The sequence below is a fragment of the Pseudorasbora parva genome, chromosome 24 (genome assembly GCF_024679245.1).
Source record: "Pseudorasbora parva isolate DD20220531a chromosome 24, ASM2467924v1, whole genome shotgun sequence".
NCBI classification, from domain to species: Eukaryota; Metazoa; Chordata; class Actinopteri; order Cypriniformes; family Gobionidae; genus Pseudorasbora; species Pseudorasbora parva.
The window spans coordinates 1,384,662-1,399,864 of NC_090195.1; the positions used below are offsets into that span (position 1 = coordinate 1,384,662).

The 15,203-nt window shown below is 40.3% G+C and overlaps 1 protein-coding gene across 1 annotated transcript in view; it reads left to right on the plus strand.

Annotated features, from left to right (window-relative positions):
- Positions 1-15,203, plus strand: part of sspo (SCO-spondin) — a 163,341-nt gene that overhangs the window by 65,501 nt on the left and 82,637 nt on the right. Inside the window, exons 48-61 of the mRNA XM_067434918.1 lie at positions 1,932-2,183; positions 3,512-3,667; positions 4,958-5,104; positions 5,348-5,512; positions 6,743-6,934; positions 7,007-7,132; positions 8,163-8,292; positions 8,373-8,498; positions 10,279-10,370; positions 10,518-10,700; positions 11,271-11,441; positions 11,524-11,776; positions 14,716-14,762; positions 14,896-15,066. Of these exons, the coding sequence (XP_067291019.1) occupies positions 1,932-2,183; positions 3,512-3,667; positions 4,958-5,104; positions 5,348-5,512; positions 6,743-6,934; positions 7,007-7,132; positions 8,163-8,292; positions 8,373-8,498; positions 10,279-10,370; positions 10,518-10,700; positions 11,271-11,441; positions 11,524-11,776; positions 14,716-14,762; positions 14,896-15,066 (2,211 nt within the window). The remainder of the gene's footprint in view (positions 1-1,931; positions 2,184-3,511; positions 3,668-4,957; positions 5,105-5,347; positions 5,513-6,742; positions 6,935-7,006; positions 7,133-8,162; positions 8,293-8,372; positions 8,499-10,278; positions 10,371-10,517; positions 10,701-11,270; positions 11,442-11,523; positions 11,777-14,715; positions 14,763-14,895; positions 15,067-15,203) is intronic.

Consider the following 15,203-nt stretch of genomic DNA (forward strand, 5'->3'; position numbering starts at 1 on the left):
CCAACTTGGGTTGTTTTTAACCCAGCATTTTTTAGTGTAATTATATTATTTTTATATTATTTTTTAAAGTTTAGTCATTTTGTTTTGTGTTTTTGTTCATTTGTATTCTGATTATTTAATATCATATTATATATTTTTAAATTTGTATATACAGTATATGCATGCAACATAATTTATTAAAATTAACACATTTTAAATTATATCTTTTGACAATACAGTAATGAGAAATGTAATGAATTGGCATGACAACCCCCAAAATACAAACCCGATTCCAAAAACTTTGGGACACTACAAATTGTGAATAAAAACAGAATGCAATGATGTGGAAGTTTTACATTTCAATATTTTATTCAGAATACAACAGATGACATATTAAATGTTTAAACTGAGAAAATGTATAATTTGAATGGAAAAATAAGTTGATTTTAAATTTCATGGCATCAACACATTTAAAAATAAGTTGTGCCGTGGCCATGTTTCCCTCTGTGTGTCATCCCCTCTTCTTTTTATATCAGTCTGCAAACGTCTGGGGACTGAGGAGACGAGCTGCTCAAGTTGAGGAATAGGAATGTTGTCCCATTCTTGTCTAATACAGGCTTCTAGCTGCTCAACTGTCTTAGGTCTTCTTTGTCGCATCTTCCTCTTTATGATGCTCCGAATGTTTTCTAATGGTGAAAGATCTGGACTGCAGGCTGGCCATTTCAGTGCCGGATCCTTCTTCTACACAGCCATGATGTTGTAATTGATGCAGTGTGTGCTCTGGCATTGTCATGTTGGAGAATGCAAGGTCTTCCCTGAAAGAGACGCCGTCTGGATGGAGCAGATGTTGTTCTAGAACTTGGATACACCTTTCAGCATTGATGGCCTTTCCAGATGTGTAAGCTGCCCATGCCACACACACTCATGAACCCCAGACCATCTGAGATGCAGCTTCTGAACTGAGCGCTGAGAACAACTTGGGTTGTCCTTGTCCTCTTCAGTCCGGATGGCGTCCCAGTTTTCCCAAAAGAACTTCACATTTTGATTCGTCTGACCACAGAACAGTTTTCCACTTTGCCACAGTCCATTTTAAATGAGCCTTGGCCCAGAGGAGACGCCTGCGCTTCTGGATCATGTTTAGATATGGCTTCTTCTTTGACCTGTAGAGTTTTAGCCGGCGATGGCGAATGGCCCGGTGGATTGTGTTCACCAATGTTTTCTGGAAGTATTCCTGAGCCCATGTTGTGATGTCCATTACAGTATCATTCCTGTGTGTGATGCAGTGCCGTCTAAGGGCTGAAGATCACGGGCATCCAGTTTGGTTTTAACCCTTGACCCTTACACACAGAGATTGTTCCAGATTCTCTGAATCTTTGGATGATATTATGTTCTGTAGATGATGATAACTTCAAACTCTTTGCATTTTTTCTCTGAGAAACTCCTTTCTGATATCGCTCCGCTATTGTTCGCCGCAGCATTGGGGGAATTGGTGATCCTCTGCCCATCTTGACTTCTGAGAGACACTGCCACTCTGAGAGGCTCTTTTTATACCCAATCATGTTGCCAATTGACCGAATAAGTTCTCCAGCTATTCCTTATATGTACATTTAACTTTTCCGGCCTCTTATTGCGCCCTGTCCCAACTGTTTTGGAATGTGTAGCTCTCATGAAATCAAAAATGAGCCAATATGTGGCATGACATTTCAAAATTTCTCACTTCAACATTTGATATGTTATCTATATTCTGTTGTGAATAAAATATAAGTTTATGAGATTTGTAAATTATTGCATTCCTTTTTTTCACAATTTGTAGTGTCTAAACTTTTTTGAATTTGTGTTTGTATTTATGGTCCTAAAAAGTGGGCTTCATGTACTTTAAGCATTATATAATGTATAATATATAACATTATGCTGAATATTATATCAGTAAGATGTATATTTGTTGTTGTCAGATGAGTTGGTCACACCCAGTAGTGCAGTGAGCACAGCGCCCCCTGGTGGACCGGGATTACAGGACCACACAGGACCAACAGGACGGCCCGGCTTCTATAACCACACATCTGGAGCTCCAGGACTTCACACCAGGAGTCCTCAGGACGGAAGCCCAGGAGTGGCTCCACCCGGCCACAGCACAACAGCGTCTGTCGGCCCGACAGGACAACCGGGCGTTCATATTCTGACCACACCCTACTTGAACAGGACAGGTGTGTTTTTCTGTGTTTGACACGTCAGGGGCTGGTTGCACCAGCTCTGCGTAAGTTACAACTTAGCCTTTTGATGTAAATGGGCACTAAATTACAACTTATGCACCACTAAATATTTTTGTGTTGCACCATTAAACTTAGTTAAAGCGTAACTTATTTTGTACGTATAAACTAAATATTTACGGAAGCCTCCAATCATGAATAGCTAATGGTTAAAATGACAGCAGACGGACTGAACTGCATAATAAAGCTCTTGTTTTACATGACATTTACCCTTACTTATATTTTAAGAGAGAAAACATTATGTCGATAGATTACTTTGTTAGCAGCTCTTTAACATGAACCCGTGCAAAACAGCATCTGTCCCATCGCTCCGTGTTGTGCATGTCATAATATAAAATAAAATCAGTCATAATCAATAAAAGTAATTTTTTATATACACTGTAAAAATTTGGAAAAAATGTAATTTAAAAAAATGTAAAATTTTGAGTTTATTGAAATTAAAATTTTGAGTTAATACACTGAACATTTGTTGAGATTTGACAACCTTTATTAAAATATTATTAAAAGATTGTGTAAGCATATTGGGTAATTGTGTGTGTGTTATTTCTGATGACGCAGCCAAATTGTGCTATTTTCATGATTTATCACATTTTTTATGTGGTTCAGACACAATAATAGTTTGAGTTTCTATTTATTAAACAAATTTCCTTCATTGTATCAACTCAAATTTTTAATTTCAATAAACTCAAAATTTTAAGGTAACCAGGTTACTTACTTTTTTAAGTTAAACCAACAAAAACCAACAATTTTTTACAGTGTATAAATGTTTTTGTTTTTTGTATCAGTATTTATTTACTGATCCCTATTAATGTCATGTCATATACTGAATGCTTCTGAATGTTATTTATATATATAAGCACTTAAGTTATTCATAATTAAGTATCGTATTTAATCGAAACGTATTTTTACCGTTGATTACATGAGGTAAGATAAGTTATAATGGATAAACTAAAATTCAGAGCATTTCGACACAACTTCAGCTCACGTATTTGAAGGCTGCTTTTGGATCATTGAGGGTAAACGTCATATAATGCGACTACACATTAATTTACGAAGAGCTAACGATTTACTAGCTACGTTCTGCTTTAAGATCAAATGGTGAAACCGAAAAAAGTACAGAGTTAGTTACAAACTAGCTAGTAGTTACTAAGCCTCTAGTGTGGACTTTACGTTCAAATTTAAGGAGGAACTTACGAACGACTGGAGCAACCCTACCCAGGAGCTGGTCAATGGCATAGTTAAAGGCTTATTTTTCTCTTTTCAAGGGTTGTGGGATGCATCGACACCCTCTGATGATGGATTACCCAGAGTTGTGTGTGTGGAAGGACAGTTTTCCTGCAGGACGTTCGGCTGTGTGGAAGCTGAGCTCGTGTGTGACGGCCGCCAGGACTGTCCCGACGGATCCGATGAAGACCGCTGCGGTAAAAATAAAGCACACACATAATACTCACTTAAACTGTTGTTATGAGTAATAATAATAAATGTACAACTATTAAAACCTGTTTTCAGAAATAAAATAAAATATGACATAAAAAAACTTAAAGTAAGTTTATGCTTTAACTACTAAAATTGCTAAAAGTGAAATCAAAATATATTAAAGCTAAATAGAAATATTGAATACATTTTTATTTATTATTTACATTTTATTATAATATTTATATTTACATTTTAATATAGTTAATAAACACTAAAACACACAAAAAAAATTTAAATTACAATGAATACAAAAATATAAAACCTCAGTTTAAATATTAATAGAATTAAAGCTATTTAAAAAAGAATAATATATATATATATCAGCAGAACAATATTGATAACCACATTGATAACCTTTTAAGATAACAGCATTAAACATAAAAGATTCATTTAAACAAAACATAAATTAATATCAACTAAACATCCTGATTTATGTAGCTCAGTCAAACATCATCAGAAACTGCAGTATTTGCTGTAAATAAATATTTAAATATGATTATGTAAAATGTCACATGAGTCAAATGATTTAGCAGAGTTATTATAGATTATGAATATTTTTTATGAACTCTCTGAACAAAAGTTAGATTTCCTCAGCTCTACTGTAAATCTGTGTATGCTCGTTCGTTTAGTTAGTTAATTAACACAGCATGCAAGTCCTCTATTGTTATATAAATAATATATTAGTACTATATATTATTATACTACAGACTCAAATAAGAAAACATTTGAGTATTTTTAGAATTGATTGATCTTTTTTTACATTCAAAGCTGTTTTTCAGATGTTTCACCCTGTGCTGTTTTTTTACCGTTTTGTTTAGTTTTTTGTTTGTTTTATTTTTGTTTTATTTTGTTTTGTTCTGTTTTATTTTTGTTTTTTTATTTCTCATTGTTTATTTTATTACAAGTTGAATTTTATTTTAATTTTATTAATTTTATATTTTTTTATAATTCATTATTTATTTCAAGTTGAATTTTATTTTAATTCATTATTATTATTATTAATATTGTTATTATTAATATTGTTATTATTGTTATTATTCATTATTATTAATTTCATTACAAGTAAAAAAAAAAAACTTTTTTTTACTTGTCTTAGTTTCTTTTTTTTTTCTTTGTTTAGTTTAGTTTGAACATGTTGACTCTCCTAAAATTAAATACATTCATTTTCTGGCCATGTGCATAAGTCTCAATCTCACACACGAGTATCCCTGACCCCTCTCTCTCTGTCTCCTCAGGGTCAGTGACGCCCTCTCAGCGCCCCCTGCTGCCCAATCGCTGCTCCTCCAAGCAGTTCCTCTGCTGGAGCGGCGAGTGTGTGAGCTCAGAGAAGAGATGTGACCTCCACAGAGACTGTGCCGACGGCTCGGACGAGAACGACTGCTGTGAGTCAACAAACAGATCTCAGCTCAGATTCAGGTCAGCTGGACTGTGGGATTGAGAGGTGTGTGTGTGTGTGTGTGTGTGTGTGTGTGTGTGTGTGTGTGTGTGTGTGTGTGTGTGTGTGTGTGTGTGTGTGTGTGTGTGTGTGTGTGTGTGTGTGTGTGTGTGTGTGTGTGTGTGTGTGTGTGTGTGTGTGTGTGTGTGTGTGTGTGTGTGTGTGTGTGTGTGTGTGTGTGATCCCCCAGTCGACTGTGTTCTGTCTGCCTGGACGTCCTGGACTCAGTGCAGTGTGTCGTGTGGTCTCGGCTCGCTTTTCCGCCAGAGGAACATCCTGAGAGACGCCAGGCCCGGCGGTTCCTGCGGCGGAGCCCAATTCGACAGCCGGCCGTGTTTCCTGCGCGCCTGTCCAGGTACGAGCACACCTTAAAGCGATAGTTCAGCCAAAAATGCTGCTTACACACATTTATTGAGAAAGTTGCTTATTCAAATCATTTTAATTCAAGATGTTCTTAAGGTTTATACGTCCAACATTAAGCAGAGACAATTTAAGTTTGGAAACAATATGTTGTATAATGTCACACTTACGATTTGTCTAACAATTTAAACGTTTTTCCATACATTTAGGAAGGGGGTCCCTCATAAAAGGTTCATCATATTTGGGGGTCCTTGGCATCATAAAGTTTGAAAACCCCTGTTACAGTGTGCGCTTGAGAGAGGATTTGAGCTCATAGAAATACACCCCATTGACATGCATTATACGAGCAACGGTTGAGTTAAAAATCTTCATTAGTGTTCTCCTGAAGAAACACACACACCTATGATGCCCTGGGGGTCAGCAGATCAACATCACAGGCTCATTTATGGCTGAACTATCGCTTTAAAGCTCAAATCCTCTCTCAAGCGCACACTGTAACAGGGGTTTTCAAACTTTATGATGCCAAGGACCCCCAAATATGATGAACCTTTTATGAGGGACCCCCTTCCTAAATGTATGGAAAAACATTTAAATTGTTAGACAAATCGTAAGTGTGACATTATACAACATATTGTTTCCAAACTTAAATTGTCTCTGCTTAATGTTGGACGTATAAACCTTAAGAACATCTTGAATTAAAATGATTTGAATAAGCAACTTTCACAATAAATGTGTGTAAGCAGCTTACGTACTGCGTTAAGAACACTACCTTACATTCCTAGTGAGTTAGATAAAGCGGAGTATAGTGAGAGAAACTCAATCGAAAGATACAAATCAGACATATACACATCAGGAAAGGATGTATGGCAAGAAAGGAGAGAAACATTTACAAATTAAACGGTTAGATAGTTTGATAGATGTCTTTTTATTTTCTGAAATTTTCTGGGGACCCTTTAGAATCTTCTGGAGGACCCCAGTTTGAAAACCCCTGCTGTTACACACACACACACACACACACACACACACACACACACACACACACACATCCCCTAAACCTACCCATCACAGGAAACATTCTGCATTTTTACTTTCTCATAAAAACTCCTCCTGTGTGATTTATAAGCCTTTTGTAAAGTGGGGCCATGGGTAATGTCCTCATATTTCACCCTCTCCTGTAATACCTGTGTCATACCCATGGCATTATACACATGTGTGTCCTCATCAGTGGACGGTCAGTGGTCAGAGTGGACTCAGTGGTCAGATTGTGACGTCCCGTGTGGTGGAGGAATGATGGTGAGGAACAGGACCTGCTCCAACCCTCCGCCCAAAAACGGCGGGAGAGACTGCGACGGGATGAGCAGACAAACACACGCGTGTCACACACACTCCTGCGGGCCGGACACACACACTCAGAGCGGTGAGAGATCTCATACTCAGATCTCACATGCTTTCCATCCGTCGATCGCTTCTCTAAACAACTTCTCCTCAGGATGCACCGGAGGAATGGTCCTGGTGGAGGAGGCGGACTGTTTGGCTGGAAAAGCGGATGCGTGTCATGTGACCTGCTCTGACCTCCATTCGGAGAGGAGGAACTGCTCATTAAACTGCTCTACCGGTACAGTCAGGTCATGCTCGGGCTGAAATCATTTATTACAGTTAATCAGAGCACATTTCTATTATGTATCGTATCTTAAAGGGTTAGTTCACCCAAAGATGAAATGTCTGTCATTAACTCCTCCCCCTAATGTCGCTCCACACCCGTAAGACCTCCGTTCATCTTCACACACAGTTTAAGATATTTTATATTTAGTCCGAGAGCGTATGCAAGTGTATGCACACTATACTGTCCATGTCCAGAAAGGGAATAAAAACATCATCACAGTAGTCCATATGAGACATCAGTGGGTTAATTAGAGTCTCTTGAAGCGTCCAAAATACATTTGGGTCCAAAAATAACAAAAACTACGACTTTATTCAGCATTGGCTTCTCTTCCGGGTTTGTGTTCAATCCTCAAATAAAGATTCAAACGGTTATGATTCAGTGAATCGATTCATGATTCGGATCGCGTGTCAAACTGCTGAAATCACGATCCGAATCCGAATCATGAATCGATTCGCTGATTCATAACCGTTTGAATCTTTATTTGAGGATTGAACACAAACCCGGAAGAGAAGCCAATGCTGAATAAAGTCGTAGTTTTTGTTATTTTTGGACCCAAATGTATTTTGGATGCTTCAAGAGACTCTAATTAACCCACTGATGTCTCATATGGACTACTGTGATGATGTTTTTATTCCCTTTCTGGACATGGACAGTATAGTGTGCATACACTTGCATACGCTCTCGGACTAAATATAAAATATCTTAAACTGTGTGTGAAGATGAACGGAGGTCTTACGGGTGTGGAACGACATTAGGGGGAGGAGTTAATGACAGACATTTCATTATTTCTTATGACTGTAGAGCGGTGCACTGCAAAAAATGCTTTCCTTACTTAGTATTTTTGTCTTGTTTCGAGTCAAAATATCTAAAAAATCTTACATTAAGAAACATTTATTAGACAAGTAAAAATTGTCTTGTTTTGGGAAAAAATAACTCAAAATTAAGATTTTTTTTTTGCTTGCGTGTTTGATTGGTTGGTTAGGATGTTATTGTCCTCCTGGGCTCTTCCTACAAGATGGCCGCTGTGTCTCTGCCAGTAAATGTGAGTGTTTATGGGACGGTTCGGTCATCCGGCCTGGACAGGAAGTCAGTAACAGCAGCTGCAGCTCATGGTCAGTAGATTTGAATTCATAAGCGGTTCTTCTGATTATATGGCAGTTGTGATACTGTAACTGTTTATCCAATCATGCAGTGTGTGTAAAGATGGGCGTGTCACATGCGATGAATCCAGCTGTGTCGCCCGCTGTGATTGGTCGGCCTGGTCTTCATGGACGTCATGTGACAGCAGCTGTGGGACGGGAATCCAGCACCGTTACAGGTCATTTATCATCCATTTATTGAAGTTATGTTCTGTGGGATTTTCACTTGTTTTTCAATGTATTAAAAACGAACAGGAAAACATGCTTTTATTACTCAAAAACTAACAACAAAACAAAAGCACTTAATCATAAAAATATCACAAAACATTAATTTAAGTATACATTATTAGACTATTTTCCATACATTTTTCTTTCAAAAATAATCAATAAATAAATACAGTAATAATAATAATAACTAAATATATTAATAAAGTCCCCTTTCAAAATTTCAGAGTCAAGTCACATTGATTACTGAAGCATTATTTATTTACGCTTCTTAATGGAAAACTTAAAAATAGCCATTTAAAATAGTCATTTATTTATTACAGTAAAAAGTTTTAAGAAAATGTGTTTTCATTCAAGCTCTTGAGGTTTTTTTGTAATAAACAATCATGTTTCAGATATGCTTTAAATGCCAGTGAGTTTTTAATATTTTGAAACACATATTACAATAAATTATTTGTCAAAATATAACAATAAATAATAAAATTATTTCTAGCATTATCATTTATCCATTTTTATTATATGTGTTTGCCTATTTTTTTATTATCACTATTATCATTATTTATTATTTGATATTTAAATAATCGAATTTGAATTATTTTTTAGGAATTATGTGTTGTTATAAGAGCTTGATATATATGTGAATGTTGACTTTTTTATTTAATATTCAGAGTGACCCTGAATGTGACCCAGACTGACCCTAAATGTGACTCAAAGTGACCCTGAATGTGACCCAAAGTGACTCTGAATGTGACCCAAAGTGACCCTGAATGTGACCCAAATTGACCCTGAAGGTGACCCAAAGTGACCCTGAATATGACCCAAATTGACCCTGAATGTGACCCAAAGTGACCCTGAATGTGACCCAAAGGTTATCCTGAATATGACCCAAAGTGACCCTGAATGGGACCCAAAGGTTATCCTGAATATGACCCAAAGTGACCCTGAATGTGACCCAAAGGTGACCCTGAATGTGACCCAAAGTGACCCTGAATGTGACCCAAAGTGACCCTGAATGTGACCCAAAGGTTATCCTGAATATGACCCAAAGTGACCCTGAATGTGACCCAAAGGTGACCCTGAATGTGACCCAGAGTGACCCTGAATGTGACCCAAAGTGACCCTGAATGTGACCCAAAGGTGACCCTGAATGTGACCCAAAGTGACCCTGAATGTGACCCAAAGGTTATCCTGAATATGACCCAAAGTGACCCTGAATGTGACCCAAAGGTGACCCTGAATGTGACCCAAAGTGACCCTGAATGTGACCCAGACTGACCCTAAATGTGACCCAAAGTGACCCTGAATGTGACCCAGAGTGACCCTAAATGTGACCCAAAGTGACCCAAAGGTGAACCTGAATGTGACCCACAGTGACCCTAAATGTGACCCTGAATATGACCCAGACTGACCCTGAATGTGACCCAGAGTGACCCTGAATGTGACCCAAAGTGACCCTGAATGTGACCCAGAGTGACCGTAAATGTGACCCAAAGTGACCCTGAATGTGACCCAGAGTGACCCTGAATGTGACCCAGAGTGACCCTAAATGTGACCCTGAATGTGACCCAAAGGTGACCCTGAATGTGACCCAAAGGTGACCCTGAATGTGACCCAAAGGTGACCCAGAGTGACCCTGAATGTGACCCAGAGTGACCCTGAATGTGACCCAGAGTGACCCTGAATGAGATCCAGACTGACCCAGAGTGACCCTGAATGTGACCTGTGTGTCCGCAGGTCTCCTCTGAGCCCGATGGGAGCTCTGCGGGTCGAGCCGTGTGCCGGAGACTCCACTGAAGCGCGCCGCTGCTACACGCCCTGCTCTGACGGTGAGGTCTCTCTGTGTGTGTGTGTGTGTGTGTGTGTGCGTGTGTGCGTGCGTGCGTGTGCGCGTGTGTGTGTGCGTGTGCGCGTGTGTCTGTGTGTGTGTGTGACCGCAGCTTTAGGACAGAGACTGACCCCTGTGCCCCCTGCAGGCCCTGAGGGCGTGTCCTGGAGCGAGTGGACTCTGTGGTCCGACTGCAGTAAGACTTGCTTCCATCACGTGGACGCTGTGGGACTGAGGCGGCGCTTCAGGAGCTGCAATCACACGGACGCTGGCGCCCCCTGTGGTGGAGACGCGGAAGAGCACGAGCCGTGCAACACACTCCACTGCCCCGGTACACACACCTGTTTTATCTCCCTACACTGCCCCTACCCCTAAACCTACTTATCACACACACACAAACACACACACACACACTGCCCCTGTCCCTAAACCCATCACAGGAAACATTCTGCATTTTTACTTTCTCATAAAAACTCCTCCTGTGTGATTTATAAGCCTTTTGTAAAGTGGGGCCATGGGTAATGTCCTCATATTTCACCCTCTCCTGTAATACCTGTGTCATACCCATGGCATTATACACATTTGTGTCCTCATATGTCACAAAAACATCCCCACACACACACACACACACACACACACACATACACACAGACCCTACCCTTAAACCTACCCATCACACACACACACACACACACACACACACACACACACACACACACACACACAGGTCTCCTGAAGCTGGTGTGGTGATAGAGAGCTGCAGTATCTCTGACTGTTCTCTCTCTCTCTCTCCCTCTCTCTCTCTCTCTCTCTCTCTCTCTCTCTCTCTCTCTCTCTCTCTCTCTCTCTCTCTCTCTCTCTCTCTCTCTCTCTCTCTCCCCCTCTCTCTCTCTCTCTGTAGTGTCCGGTGGCTGGTCGTCCTGGTCGAGTTGGTCCTCCTGTTCCTCTGAGTGTGACTCTGGAGTTCAGACTCGCGAGCGGTTCTGCAGTTCTCCTCCGCCGCTGTACGGAGGCCTCGTCTGTCCCGGGCCACACATTCAGACCCGCGACTGCAACGCCCAGCCCTGCTCTGGTGAAGACCGCCGCTAACCCTGACCTCTCGCTGACCTCTGACCTCTGACGTGACGTGTGTGTGTGTGTGTGTGTGTGTGCAGGTGTGTGTCCGGAGGGCATGGTGTTCCTGCTGAAGGATCAGTGTGTGGCTCAGGGCGGTGCGTGCCCGCGTGTGTGTCTGGATGCCCAGGCCGATGTGGAGTGTGCCACTGAGTGTTATGATGGCTGCTACTGTTCTCCTGGCTTCTATCTGTTCAATAACACCTGCGTTCCTCTGCACCGCTGCCCATGTGTCCACCAGGGGGCGCTCTACACCCCGGGCCACAGTGTGCCCTACGACAGCTGCAACAACTGGTAACTTCCTGTTCCCTCATCACTGCATTCACAAATCTGCAGAGGGGGTAAAAGTACTCAGAAGTTATACTCGAGTGAAACTATATATACCTAAATAAAAAATGACTCCAGTAAAAGTAGAAAGTCCTCCATTCAAACATCACTTGAGTAAAAGTACAAAAGTATCAGATTTAAAACGTACTCAAGTACCGAAAGTAAAAAGTAAATATTCAAATTAATTGTAAATATCAATAATTAAGCAGATACAATCTTTTGGGAGTGATATGCAATGGTTAAATTGAACAAATGATAAGATTGGATACTAAAGTTAAGAATTTGTTAGATTTGCAATTAATAAGAGACAACGAAGCCCCTAAACGCAGTGTAGGTGTTAAACTTAAAATAGACATTACATTAGCTCCATCAAACAGATGATGAGCAAGATATATTAACTAATTCACAATTAATTCAAAAGCCATAACCACAATGACATATTACATAACAATTAGTTAATAGTCATGTGCTTTAATAAGTAAAGTCATACTATAATTTGCTAATTGTTATGATTAATGATTAATTAAACAGACAACTGAGAGTCAGAATACATGGCTTTGAATATATTAATTTACATTATTAGTTAAAGGGGGGGGGGTGAAACACTCAGTTTCAGTCAATCTCATGTCAATCTTGAGTATCTATAGAGTAGTATTGCATCCTTCATATCTCCGAAAAGTCTTTATCATCATCATCATCATCATCATCATCATCTTCCGCTTATCCGGGGCCGGGTCGCGGGGGCAACAGTCTAAGCAGAGACGCCCAGACTTCCTTCTCTCTGGCCACTTCCTCCAGCTCCTCCGGGGGTACCCCGAGGCGTTCCCACGCCAGCCTGGAGACATAATCCCTCCAGCGTGTCCTGGGTCTTCCCCGGGGCCTCCTCCCGGTGGGATGTGCCCGGAACACCTCCCTGGGAAAGCGTCCAGGAGGCATCCGAAATAGATGCCCGAGCCACCTCAGCTGTCGAAAAGTCTTTAGTTTTATTATATTTATAAAAGAAATATGGGCTGTACCGAGTCTTTCCGGAAAAAACCGAGCAGCTGGAGGCGTATCGAGTGGGCGGAGCTAAAGAATGACGAGCGCACAAAGCGGTGACGTCCTCAAGCGTGGAGAAGAAAACGCTACTGTTACGAGTTTCAAAATAGTGTAACTGCAGTAACAAATGATTTTGGTTGGGGTTCACTACTCTCAACTCCCTTAGTTGACTGCCTGGAAAACAGAATGGTATGATCAGAGAGTGAAAGAACGAACCGCCATCTTCATACACAAATCTCTGTATCGTTTATTACAAATGTATCAAATCATGGTATAAAACAATAACATTCCCTTAGTGTAAACATGTTTCAATGTCAGAGTCTATCCGTTAATTTCAATTTAAACTTGTCAATATAGTTTTCTCTTTACTCTCCACATAACAATGTGACATATTTCACACTCACATTCACAAAGTAATCATGTCTTAGCAAAGCACCACTCTTTCTTTAAAGTGCAGCAATGTCACAAGGATAAAGCATACTTTAAGCTATATAGATATATATATTTATATATATACATGTCTATACACATATCTGTTTACTTGTTAACTCACAAAATGCACTGTAATACTAATATAGTAATGTAAATCATAAACCCTCTTTGGCATTAAATGAATATTTTCATGACTTTAGAGTCACAACATGAATTATACACTTTGGGAAAACTGTTCAACTTATAACACTTTCATAATAAATTCTCCTTTATATTTTAAACAACATACCCCTTTTCTCTTAACATTTACTATAGTTTATAACCTGTCAGGATACCTTAAAAACACAAAATAACGTTAACAGGAAGTGAGACCACCAGTGTCACTCATTCAGCACAATACTCATGTTACACAGCCGCTCGCGGCATTGTTACCGAACCGTTTTCCCGCGATTGTAAACGCGGCTCTTTAACTCGGCTTAATACATCGAAAATTTCATAACCAACTCATCACAGTTTCAATACACAACATACACTTCAGGGGAACACAGTTATTGTCATGTGTTAACAGAATACCAACCTGGAAAACAGAATGGTAAGATCAGAGAGTGAAAGAACGAACCGCCATCTTCATACACAAATCTCTGTATGAAAGACGGGGGTGGCGTCCGTCACCTAGGTACCGCGATGCACCGATACCCGCACTTTGGTTCCGCTTTCTTTGGTTCCCCCCTAACATTAATATTGAACTACAAGATGCAAATTGCAATTATATTAAACACTACATTGCTCCACTTAAATGCACATCACATAAACATTAAATTGTGGTATCACATAAGGGTGGTATCACACTACCCTAAATAAACCAACTACTAATTTTACAGGAGAAACAGCAACATCAGGACGTCCGTCTCTGTGGTATGGACTGTATTTAGTGGCCTTTGTGTGTCTTTACTCTCAGTTTATGAGGACATGATTCGGTTTATGGACTATTGTATGCGACTAAACCTTAGCAGTAGCAAGCAGAACGGTTTAGCGTCAGACTAGTGTAACGTTATACAGAGAACAGCAATGGAGTCCGTTAGCGCATTTGACTGACGAAGCACGCGATCGTGTCGTTTACTGATGTTTACTCACGCGACGAGCTTCCGCTTCAGCACAGCGTTCCGGGAAGGCAGCGCTGCGTTTGAACCGATTTGAACGCAGAAATGACGGGAAGTTTTCTTTTTTTCTTTTCCCTTTTCCTCTGGCTGTTGTTCTTGTTCTTGTCCGCCCTTTTGGTGTATGTTTATTTTCTGTAATGCTTTACTGTCCTTAATAAAACTTTTTTTTTTTTTAAATACCCATGTGACTTTTCCACATAGTATGCCCTGTTATTATTATTAATATATATATTTCTTGTCCCTGATGATTTGACAGTGTGTTGTGTTTCCTGACAGCACGTGTGTTGATGGAGAGATGCGGTGTGGGTCAGCGCCCTGCCCTGGTGAGTTTGATCATCACATCCTCCAGTGTGAAGAGTAGATCTTTTCTTCTTCACAGTAAAGTGTTCTTCCATCTGCTTCTATTCGTCCTGATGGGTTCGGTTCTCAGTAGTTTGTGTACATTGATTCCTGCAGTGGATTGTGGGTGGAGTGAGTGGACGGCCTGGAGCGCGTGCAGTCGGACATGTGACGTGGGCATCAGGCGGCGCTATCGCTCGGCAACCAATCCCGCGCCGGCGTTTGGAGGGCGTGTCTGTGAGGGCGACCGCATCGGACTGGACACTTGCAGCATTACACCTTGCTTCGGTACAGTGACCACATGACTTCCTGAAACTTCATCTGTTAAGAGTGTATGTGTATATTAGGGATGTCACAATACTCAATATGATAATGAACCATTCGGTACGGCCTTCACGGTTCAATACACGCTGGTGAAATGCGTT